This window comes from Uloborus diversus, chromosome 3, assembly GCF_026930045.1.
Source record: "Uloborus diversus isolate 005 chromosome 3, Udiv.v.3.1, whole genome shotgun sequence".
Taxonomy (NCBI): Eukaryota; Metazoa; Arthropoda; class Arachnida; order Araneae; family Uloboridae; genus Uloborus; species Uloborus diversus.
This window is the reverse complement of record NC_072733.1, coordinates 70,078,689-70,090,891: the sequence shown is the minus strand read 5'-3', so window position 1 is coordinate 70,090,891 and position 12,203 is coordinate 70,078,689. Positions and strand designations below refer to the sequence as shown.

The following is a 12,203-nucleotide window of genomic DNA, read 5'->3' as shown; positions in this document are numbered from 1 at the left end:
CGCAAACACAGACAAATCTCTTACTCGATTTAGTAAAGTTTACATTTCTGATGATCCTAAACTCGTTCAATTACATTATTTCTCCTTTAAAAAAGGTTATTTTTAAGTTTCGCGCTACTTTTTAAGCAACACGTTTCCAAAATGGCGTCACGTTTTCAAAATGGCGCCGTGTTGAAGATCGTTCCGTTTCACAAATCAGAACAAAAATGCGCCTTCCAAAATGAATAAAAAGCAGTACAACTGTATAAATTTCTTTTGTAATACTTATGAACAAAAAAAAGATCGCCCTTGCATCAAAAGGAGTCTAGACATTTTGGAAGGAATAAACTATGGAGACCATTTTTGTTTTCTTTAAATCATTGTGTTTTCTTTCTTTCTTTTTTTTTTTTTTTTAGAAAAGCAAAACTGCACATGGAGGGGGAAACTAAACCTTTGTAAATGCTTTCCAAGCAAAGCAGAAAATGTTATCCTTTTTTTGCAGTGGCATTGCTAATGAAGATGATCGGAAAAGTTTCAGGTGAAGGGGGGGGGGGTATATTCAGGATTTTAAAGTGATTTCACTTTCCACAAAAAAGGGGGGGCTATAATCGATAGGGGGGTTACTTTCGGGATTTTAAGGTATATTATAAATACTGAGAAGTGTGATTCTGTACTTCACTGTTTTTCACTGCATATAAAAAGTAAAAATATGTCAGAGTGTTATCCGTGTAAAATGGAAAAATCGGGGAATTTCGTTTAAACCTGTAACGGATATTCAAGCTCAAGCCGGGTAAGATCTTTTGCATTTAAATGCGATGGGTTCCTTAGCAGTTGAGTTCTTTAGAGGGAGGAGGATTATTTTCACAATAATAGACAATTTTTCAAAAAAGTGAGGTTTTCGAATATTTTGTCAGGTTTCAAAAAAAGAACAGCGATTTGCGGGAAAGATCCGATTACGGAAAGGAAATTCTGAACTCCCGGTTTGAAATTTACCTTAGCGACCAAAGCATAAGAATCGAAAAAACCAACAAATCCTCCAGTTAACAAAGTAGCGTCTTAGAACACTATAACTCAACATTAATGAATGGAATTAGGACACTTTTAAATGAATCGGGTTTGCCTAAGCAGTTTTGAGCCGAAGCAGCTATGTGCTTCCACGACTTACGGACTAGAGCGGTTTTAAATAGAAAACCCAAACCTTTTTTGAGCTATTTGAGGGAGAAAGCCATCTATTAAACACTCCCGTGTTTTTTGGCTATATTTCGTTTATTGGAATTCCAAAACAGAAAATAAACAAATTGGATATGAAAGCTAAACAGGTAGTCATGGTAGGATATGCGTTTCATACGAAAGGTTATAGAATTTGGGATCCCGAAAATAGCGAAGTGACAAACTCTGAATGTTTAATTCGATGAAAATAAATTCTGGGCGGGAAAAAAAACAGGAACGGGAAACAGAGATATACAGTTTTATTTCACTTCTGAGTAAATCTGAAGTAGAAGAAGAATATCCTGAAAATCATAAAATAGCATGTTGTGAGAATTAAATGGGTTAAAGAAATACCAAGGCAAAGTAGAGAATGCAGGGATATGTATTATTCTATTGACACGACGGTTCGAAAGTCCGAATCGCGAAGTCGAGGTTTATTGTTCTGAAAATAACATTGAATATGACCCAAAATATTTTGATTTCACTTGTGATGATAATTCAAGAAAAGTATCAGATTTTGATGAAGATAGGGGGGATAATTCAAGTAAGCTAGAAACTAACATTTCCGAAGATGTAATTCCTTCAAATTTGAAACAAAGTTTGGGAACGCCAGAAAGTGAAGATTGGCAAAACGCAACAGAACAGATGAAAAGAACGAAATAATGCGCTTCAAGGCCTGACTGATAATTTTAGGTAACCACCAGCTATGGGGGGGGGGGATACTTTTCGCAAGAGTTCTCTCCAGTAATTTCCTTTCCTTTGGTTGAGGCTTTCATTTCAATTTTTGTGTATAAGCTACATTGGGTTCATTTCCAAGCAGATGTTTGCAATGCATATCTATATGCGGATTTAAAGGAGGAGATTTGTGAGACAACCGAAGGGTTTGACGATCCCAGAAACCTAAATTTTGTCTATAAATTGAATAAATCATTGTTATTCTGATACAGATTATACGCCTCAAATCACGACGACTGGATTCCAATGCCAGGAGGGGGGGGGGCGCTTGTAGTGTTTTTGGATAGGGTACGAATAATATGGTGTACATTCAAACAAAAATGCGTAGCATTGTCAACGATGGAAGCGGAGTATATTTTAATTAGTGAGCAATCTAAGGAAGTTATATGGATCAAAAAAATTTTAAATGAATTAACTGGCCACGAAAAGAGTTCAGAATTTTAGATTGATTTATAGTACTTTGCACTGTGACAATCTAGTTGCGATCGATTTTTTTAGTTCTGCAATTGAAAATTGCAGAACTAAGCAGATTAATGTGGGGTACCATTTCCTAAGGAATTCGATTGACAAAAATAAAATTTGAAATAAAATTTGTTGAGAAACTAAAAATAATTTAGCTGATTGTTTCACAAAACCTTTCTGTAGGGAAAATTTACGTAAAGCTTGAATTGCAATGACATATTTTTCTAGAGTTTTTTTTTTTTTTTCTGAAATGTTTCAATTCTTCCATTATGTTTAAGCTATAATTTGTGCACACACTCGGATGGCCTATAATATATTTTTTATTCATTTCTTATAGTATTTCATTTTTTGCGTGTGCTGGCTTGCCAAGAAAGGGGGGGGGGGGTATTTGCTAGCGAATATTTTGTTCCTGTCACTCCAGCGCACGGAAAAAAAAAACAATAGTTGATTTCATTTGGAATTTATGCCCGGTGATATGGTTGCGGTTAGGTATTTCGGAAAAATTTAAACTATAAATTTCATTCTAGCCACCTGAATTTACTTCATTTAAATTTATTCACTAATGCAATATCATTTCTTTCAGTTTAGTGGTGTGCAAATGTAAAGAACTACGTAACTTGTGACCAGAACTGAATGGCAGTCTTTATCAAGATGGCAGTTCGCATTTGTGTTCCGCTTGGAATTTCAAAGAAGCCTCTAGTCTGAATGATGTTGCGATGATTCACTTTGTGACGTGAATGCCGGCAACGGAAAACGGAAGTTTTTAAGTATGTCTTTTCATTTATATTTTTGTGTTTTCGGATGTAATTTGTAATCACCAATGCTTTTGAGTTTTAGAGCGTTCTTAGCCACTGAAGCCTATCCTACGGTCTGCGTGCCGTATTGGGCCCCTGAAGCTGATTTTTGTGGCCTGTTGTCAGGTTCTATGTTACAATCAAGAACTATGTATTGGAACAAGATAAACTAAATTTTATTTTATTTTGATTGAAATGTGATCGGTCATACAATTTATTTAAGTCTGAATTTTTTTCATTTGTAATTTAATATTAGATTTTACGGGTAGTTGAATATTATCACTTCAAGAATCACCGGAATATAGAAATTTCTGTTGCTAGAGCTAAATTAGACGTATATTTCTTTCATAATTTTTTTTTTTAATTTTCCAGTAAATTTTGAAACACTGATTCTTGGTTGCTAAAGTACGATGTATTACAGCGTATGAAATTTTCTTCGCATATTCAGACTTGTGTGACACTTAACAAACAAAATTATAGATTATTTTTATTGTAATGTAAATAAAAAGCAGTTATTTTGTAAATGTGAGCATGCATGAAATTTTTTTTAAAAAAAATTTAGTAAAATATTTCACATTAAGTACAGACAGAGTTCTAAATAATTATTTTACGTCGCACTTAGTTTCATATTCAGATTTCAATAATGGGCAGCTGTCAGAGAAAAAGAAGATGAAGCTGGTATCAGTTGAACATAGCTCGAGCTGTTAACAAGTGTTGGAAAGGAATATGGGTTACCAAAAAAAAAAAGAAAGAAAGAAAAACCATCTATATACGGTTTTCAGTGCTACTATAGCAACTCGGGGGGGGGGGGGGAGGAAATAAAAGAGGCTAGATACAGTATTCATTGTTTTAAATTAATACCTAAATATTTCCCAATTGGTTATCCTAAACGTCGACCTTGCTCCATTTTCTAAAAAAATAATTCTCTACCTCATCTTAATTATTGTTTTGAAGTAAACATATTGCAATCCGATAATCTGGAGCCTATTATAAGAAGAAACTAGTTTCAAGTTTTATCATCCTTAAAAAAATTTTATTTTTTTCTTTAGGCCAAGATGTTAGCTTTCCCATTTTGGACAACTTTCCGTTGTTTTTTTTTTTTTTTTTTTTTTGGAATTCTTGACTTATAAAAGGAGTTATTCTCCCGATCACTTCAGTTAGCTGATCGAAAAAAAATAAATATTATTCTTAATCAACCAGTCTCATATGTAATTACAAAATCCTTCAAAAATACCGAAAATTACAAGGATTTTTTTTTTTTTTAATTGTATTTCAGAAACCAGTATAAGTGTATTTCTTTACATGGAAGAGAAAATGTAAGATATTATTATCTTTCTTTTTTGAGTTCTTATGTAAAGTATCCAGATTAGTTCTACTTTAATTAGACATTAATAACCACCGTTACGCTTGCAAATTGCTGCCAAAAAGTTTTTTTCTCCTTAAAACAACATATTTAGCGCTCAACTGATTCCTGAAATAAACGGTTCAATTACAATTTAGGTATACGTTGAGCGGTTTCAAAATAAAAACAACTCCCAAGGCAATTTCAGATCATTCAGAGTCATAATTTTAATCATTTTAGGGCGTATTTTTATACCTACGTAATTTGATTTTTCCATGTATGTTTTTTGGTATTCACAAGTTTTATGAGATTCTAACAATTTTTATTTTGACAGATGCTTTCATAATATAAGTTCTATTGATGGCACCTAAGTCGGCAAAGATGTCACAAAGAAGAATCAAGTTCGTGATGTAAAAATGTTGATCTTGAAAAAATTAGCATTCGATTTTAAATGAATGTTTTCAATTCAACTGTAAAAATGACTAATCTATATTTATAGGTAATGTATACGAAGTAAAATAATTTGGCAATTTTTAATGGTGTGAATGTTTCGTTTTTTTCTCATGAAAACAGAATATAAAGTTACATAATTTTTGGAGTGGTAAAACAAAGTTTTAACTATTAATACAAGTACTCATAAACGTAACAGATTTTATTATACCGAGTGAAAAATTGTTTCTGTTTAGTAGCTTTGGAAATTTGAACCGTCACATATTTATTGTTTTCATGTATTTCAACTTTAAATGGTTAATAGGATAAATTTTCTAATCTATAATAATCAGTTTACAATACTAACCATTCTGTTCATTCTAAATACCGAATACTGCACATATGGTGTGAAATAAATTTTTGTCGGTAGTACTTCTCAAATAAAGTATAGGTCCAAGTGCAACTTATAACATTAAAAAAAGAGGAAAATCATGAAAATAATCTGTTTTTACCCGAAAAGAAAATAAATCCACATAATTGCATGCATAAAGTTAAAATAAACTTAAAGGTATAAATGGATTGCATGCTGCAACACATTTCCCCACATTATGCTGCACATTTTAGCAACACAATAATGCTGGAAGTGAAAAAAGTACTTTTAGTGAAGATACGATGTAGTATTTTCAGTTATGTATAAAAAAAACCTCATTTTCACTACCTTCATTTATCAAAAAGTTTTGTTTTATGAAAAGGCAATAACTGTTCTCAAAATAAAGCTTCAGATCATATTTTGCAATTTCCTTCTATTTGTAAATTTTTAATTTTGCAGTAGAGCTAAAAGTTTTTGTTAGAAATGAAAATGCGCCCTCTTTAACAGGTGTTTATAAAATATAGAGATTGGGGGGGGGGGAAAGGCATTGATTTATTTTGTGTACAATGAAATTAATATCAATAAAACATAGATTTAGCAACAGTTAACTATTTTTATGTAAAAGGCTTTTATATTTATTTACTTGTCGCTTTTCATAGCCTAAAACATTATTTTTGTTGTTGAAAAACTTTAGAAAAGGAACAGATTTCGTATGTAGGCTGATTTCTACAACGTACATACAGAATCAATTGCTTTACTTTTCTATAATTGTTCTTCAGCTGTAAAAGCAGCGATTTCGGCTATGAAAAGAGACAACGATACGTTTTGCATAAAAATTGATAACTATTTATTTTATGGTTTACTGCTGTTAATTTTATTGTACAAATCATTTATAAAACCATATGCTACTGCTGTTTTTGTGGTGCAATTCAGCTGATTTCGCAGCATAATACTGCTAACTTTACAGTTTGATACTGTTAATTTTGCAGGGCAATTCCGTTAAAAAAACAGTGTATTACTGTTAATTTTACATATTATCTCTGTTAAATTTACAGGTCAAGTCATTCCTTAAACAGTATATTACTGCTAATTTTACAGTTTGACACTGTACGTTTTACAGGGCAGTTCCATTAAAAAACAGTATATTACTGCTAATTTTACAGTTAATCATTGTTAATTTCACAGGGCAATTCCATTGAAAGACAGTATATTACTGCTAATTTTACAGTTTAGCGCTGCAAATTTCACAATAAAATCTGTTATAAGACAGTATATTACTGCAAACTTTACAGTTTTAGAACTGTAAATTTTACAGTTTTTTCTTTGGAATGTGAGGTGCCAGTATTATACTGTAAAAACAACAGTTTATTTTTTGCAGTGTAGGTCTTCTAAAGGCAATTGCCCAGCATCTGCATTTGGAATAGGAGAAAAACCAGGGAAATTATCTGTTAACAGCAACATCTCCAAGTTTTCACGTTGACGAAGCATCACAACTCTTACCTTGGCTTGTACTTTTGATGAAGTCCTTCGTGCAAACTTTGCTTAGGTGAAAAAAAAAAAAAATTGTTTTGTTCAGTACTATGATGGAGCCGAACCAGGTACTGTTGTGTTTCAAGAGAACGATGTAAGTTGATTGTTCTCTTATTTAATTATATTTTGTTTGCTATTAATTATAATTAAGAAGACATTGTTTTTCTTAAGCGAAAACAGTTCTGCTATTTTTTTCCCAAATACTTGATTTTGGTTTGAAGCGAATCAATTGGAGTAACATTTTTGCTTATGAGACAGAATTTTCGGAAAGAAATGTCTCAATTTGGTTTCGTTCTCTCTCCCCCCCCCCTCTCTTTTCATTTACAAACCCATGATAACAAATAAAAACATCCAACGCTCCGAATATAAAACTTTGTCAGCAAAACTCAATGAATTGTTGAGTAAAAATGCTGTGTCTCTTTAAAGAGTTAAAGAAGTAACCGAAGCGTTAAAAACAGATACACAAAATGCTCTACATGATTATGAAGACGCACATAATGGCATTTCCGTAGATTCATCGATGGATGTAGTTGCAATTATATTGATTCTCAAAAAATGTCCTGTCCCCACAGCAGTCACTCGTGGAAGAGGTCCAAGATAGGGCACATTCTGCACACCCACCTTTCAGAAACGTTTGGATTTTAACATGCCTATATAATATCTATTACATTTTTTTTATTTCAATATATTTTGAGCATTTATCCCCCAACCCCTCTCACATGGAAAAATTTAAAATTTGACGTCCCAATTGTTAAACAAATTACGCATTTATTCGACCATTATTTCCTTGGATGTCACAATTATTTCCTTAACACCGGAGATTAGTCAAGGAAATGAGAAAAATGACTCAACTAATTGTATGAAAAATCATGACCGATTTATTAAATTTTGCAATTGAGCAAGTTTTCGACTCAGCAGCGTTTCTTAAATCTTATACGTAATATGGCGCTCAAGATTTTTGTTTGAATCTATGAATAACAAGTGGTAAGTGGTGAGACACTCTGCTACTAGTAAGATCTTTATTGATATTAAGAAAAAAGTCTTTCTATTTTGGTTCAACTAATTGTCTGTGCTACCTATTGTTAAACCTGCTTTTTTTTTTTAACGAAAGTGAGCTAGCTCTATGTAGCTATAAGGAGCAGGAACTGCTTAGAATGTTATTCTCAAAACATGCTTAAAATTAATGTGAAGATGCTGCGCTTGCAGAATGAATTATTAGGCCAAGTATCTGATGTAGCATAAAAAGCTTCCTACCTGAAAATATATTTGTATAACTGATTGCAATTCTAATAATGCTTATGCACAGAGTCCGACATGACTAAAAAAAATATAAACCTTGTCAACCAATTTTTTCAGAACACGGGGGGGGGGGGGGGAATCCATCACGAATATCGTTTCAGTCTAGCTCAGTCTCACTTTTTCTTTTGTGTTCAAAAACTCCAAGTAAAAGGGACTGTATTTACTTTTGAAACTTAAAAAATCATTTTTCAATCCTCAAAAATCAAGTATTAAAAAAAATTGCTTTCAGTATTGGAGCTGATTACTTTCTTTTTTTTTTTTTTTTTTTTGTAGATAGTGCTAAGTAAGAAAAGAGCGAAAACAGTGTAGACTGGTTCGGCTCCTCAACCAAAACCAAAAAATTAAATTTCTTACTTTTTATCCACCACTCTCAGAAAAAATCATCAGATCTAAAGTGAAACACTAATATTAAATCTAAGTATCAAAGGTGACAAACGTAGTACCATTTTCCAGGTTCTTTCAGACTTGACTAACAATGACAAATACATCTTAGGCTACATTGAAATCATCCGTTTCATCATTCAAATATGCTTTGGCTGCAACATCGGCTCTGATGTTTTTCTCTCAATAAAATAGATAAAAAGGCGGTATTTAAGAAGGGAGTCAAAGTGGCCCGAGCCACTTCCGAAATAAATTTAAAAGAGCTCATTTTGAATAAGGATTTTAATACTTTCAAACTTAAACTTGAAAAGTGCTCATAACATTATGCTGAGGTCCCCCTCCCAAAATTAATTTCGAAAAACGCTCCTGAAATAAATATCAAGTGTCACAGTTTGATCAGTTTGATGATAGTTCTGCGGTGGTGGAGGCTTCCTTACAGGTAAAATCCATCTAAAAATTAAACAAAATAAACTCTACTGAGAATAGAAAACGTGATGTAAAAGCATGTTTCTGCCACAGAAAACTTTACATCTCATAAAAACTTAAAATACTATTTTTGATTATTCACTTTAGATTTAAAATCTAAAAATGAATAAAACTTCACGGCCTTTCCGTTTAATACAGATTTTTGCCTCATAAAGAATTCAACTCTGAGAGAGTATGCTACGGTAATACTTTTAAAAATGAGAAATGAACAATAGAAGGGAAATAATTGAACTAGTTTTTTTTTTTTTGTAATTTCATGATCGCACTTCAAGATAAGAGTTCTCATTTTACTCAAACAGAAGAAGCTTTAAAAAGCCAAAAACAAAAGTCTGAGAGAGTATACTGTGGTAATACTTTTAAAAGGAGAACGGAACAATATAAGTGAAAAGTAATTGAACTGATTTTTATTTCAAACTTCATGATCCAAGACAAGCATTTTCATCTTACTGAAAGAGGAGAGTCTTAAAAAAAGAATTAAAGGTGAAGTACATTTCAATGCAAATTTCCAACTAAGAAACGGTTAAATACAAACTATTAGAAAATGTTTATGATATAATGCACTTTCGCTAAGAAATTGCGAGGTGAAAAGATAATCGGAAAATATTAACTAAAATCGGACAACGGAAGGAAAACGTAACATGATTTATGGTGATGAATGACGTCATTACTTGACTGACGTATCAAAATCATTTCATCAGGTACCGTGGAAGCTTTGAACAACAATACATTGCGGAGAACAACAATACTTTATTAAAACTAAAATATTTACAAAATCAGATTTTAATAAACTAGTTTTTAAAAACAATAAATGCTTATTTAAAAACTTTTTAGACATGGCGTCTTCAAAATAGAAATTAAGTAAATTATAGTTGACAAACAACAAATAATTTTTGACGAATTTAAATATCATTAATGTATTTCATATAAGAAAAATAACCGATAAGACCTATGAAAACATGAGAGTTTTTTGGATGGACTATAAGATTTTTACGAGAAATAGTAACTCATGCCCAACAAATTGAAATCCACGGAAACTTTGATAAAATAGAAAGTACCATAAAATTAATTACGGTTGACAAACAACAAATCATTTTTGACGAATTGAAATCCCATTAATGCATTTCATCCAAGAAAAACAATCGAGAAGACCTACGAAAACATAAAGAGTATTTTCAGTGAACTATTAAAACGTTTACCAGAAATAGTAACTAATTCCCAATAAATTGAAAGCCAAGGAAACTTTGACGAAATAAAAATTACCATAAAATAAATTACGGTTGATGCTTTTCACGCCAATAAAAATAATCGACAAAACCTATGAAAACATGGAGAGTTTTTTTGAGTGACTATAAAATATTTACGAGAAACAGTAACTAATGCTCATCAAATTGTTTAAATTCAAGAAAACTTTGAGACACAATACTTTAATTAAAGCGACTTTTTCTAGTTTTAAAAACAAAAATAATACTATTAATTCCTCCATAGGAGATAAAACTTACCTTGAATAACGAGGCACAGAAATAAAGAAACCACTTTAAGCATCATCGTACTTTTCAGGATAGATAAGTCCGGGTGTAGAGAAAAAAAATATCACTGCTACTTCAATCAAAGTCCAAGTGTCAACAAATCAAAAATTATATTAATTTCACAATTTATAAATTTTGCACGGAAGATAAAGAGCCGAATCGTACCGGATAAGCGCTTGTCAACTGCTTCAGAAGACCGCCAGAAACGAAGTGAAAAAACTGCAGCAATCAACTCGGCGAAGTATCTTGAAGGGTTGTAGAGCGGTTATCCCACGTGTGCGGCGGAATTTCTCAAGCATGGCTATCTTTATTTTCGCCAAGACAAGAATGACGCCAAATCACAAGGTGTCTTTTCCACCTTTTTAAAGTTACTGGAGGAATTGCCCTTTTGAAAGTTATGAAAGGATAAGGAAAGGATCCTCATAAAAAATTAAATTAATGCATATTACACAAAATAGTTCTTTTTTTTTCAGTTCAATTTATTTCTGCGTAATATGTAATATATGATAGTTCCAATGCATGTCATGACATAAGAAAGTGGTAAAATAAATTTTCAAATTTTAATATGGACATTATTAAAAATAAATTCAGGTGAGCATTTTAAAACGAGAGTCAGTGGATATTTTAAAGATGAATTTTAATTGATATTAAGATATTAGGCTATTTTTAATGCATATTTTTGAAAGCTTTAGATAACAATATTCTAAAAAATGCGAACAGATGTTAATATCTCAAAACATGCCTATAAAATAGAAATTGTAGAGGAATGTGGGGCAAAGTGAAATGGTGAAATATTTGCTCTGCTTTTAGCGCCACTTACCTAGTAATACTTTAACTATGTAGTAACATACGAGCATGTAGTTTATTCCAGTCAAGAAAAAAATACCTCTTTAAACAAAAGCATATGATAATATAAGCAGTTTTCAATAATTGATACTCAAAGTGTAATATTTCGTTTTAAGTCAAAAATTATTTTGATATTATTGAATAACAAAGTTCTTGGTATTAACATTTTAAATATTAATTGGGACCTTCTAATATTTGAAGCAGTATTTATTTAGTTAATATTTAGCTTATTTGTATTTTAAATATTTTTCACAAATCGTCAAGTGCTTGCGGGGCAAAGTGGATGAGAAAAAGTAAAATGGTTCATTTTGTTTACTCATTCAATCATTCACAAAAATCACTGACGTATTCATTTATTAACAAAGTTATTGTCAGTTTTCCACGAGAAGGTACTTCACCCCGCCTTCTCGAACGCAGAGTTCAATTTTAAATGGGGGTGATCGGTAAACATAACCTCATGCTTGTAAATGAGACAACCGGACAACCTTAACTTTGGCGTGCATTTTAATGCGCAAAATAAGTCTTAGTGTCCTTTACATCACTTGCTTCACTTGTCTGTTGCTACCTACGTTATTCTTACATTTTTTTTAATGCTGCTGCTTTTGCGACAAAATGCATGATCCGAATATGCCTTCTGCCGAAAACAGCGAAATAGAATAATCGCATACCACGTGACGAAGGCGGATTCAAGTGCCTTCTCGTGGAAAACGGACAATATTTACATTCCTTCATTTAATAATGCACTTAATAATTCATTCATTTACTTATTTTCTTATTCATTCACTCTATTTTACTGACTCGTCTTTTTTCCCTCG

The 12,203-nt window shown here is 31.9% G+C and overlaps 1 protein-coding gene across 1 annotated transcript in view; it reads right to left on the bottom strand.

The window, feature by feature from the left end:
• LOC129219323 (uncharacterized) overlaps window positions 1-10,755 on the bottom strand; it is a 169,674-nt gene extending 158,919 nt beyond the window's left edge. The window contains exon 1 of the mRNA XM_054853675.1: window positions 10,516-10,755. Coding sequence (XP_054709650.1) covers window positions 10,516-10,561 — 46 coding nt within the window. The 5' untranslated portion in view covers window positions 10,562-10,755. The remainder of the gene's footprint in view (window positions 1-10,515) is intronic.
• Window positions 10,756-12,203: the final 1,448 nt, after the last annotated feature.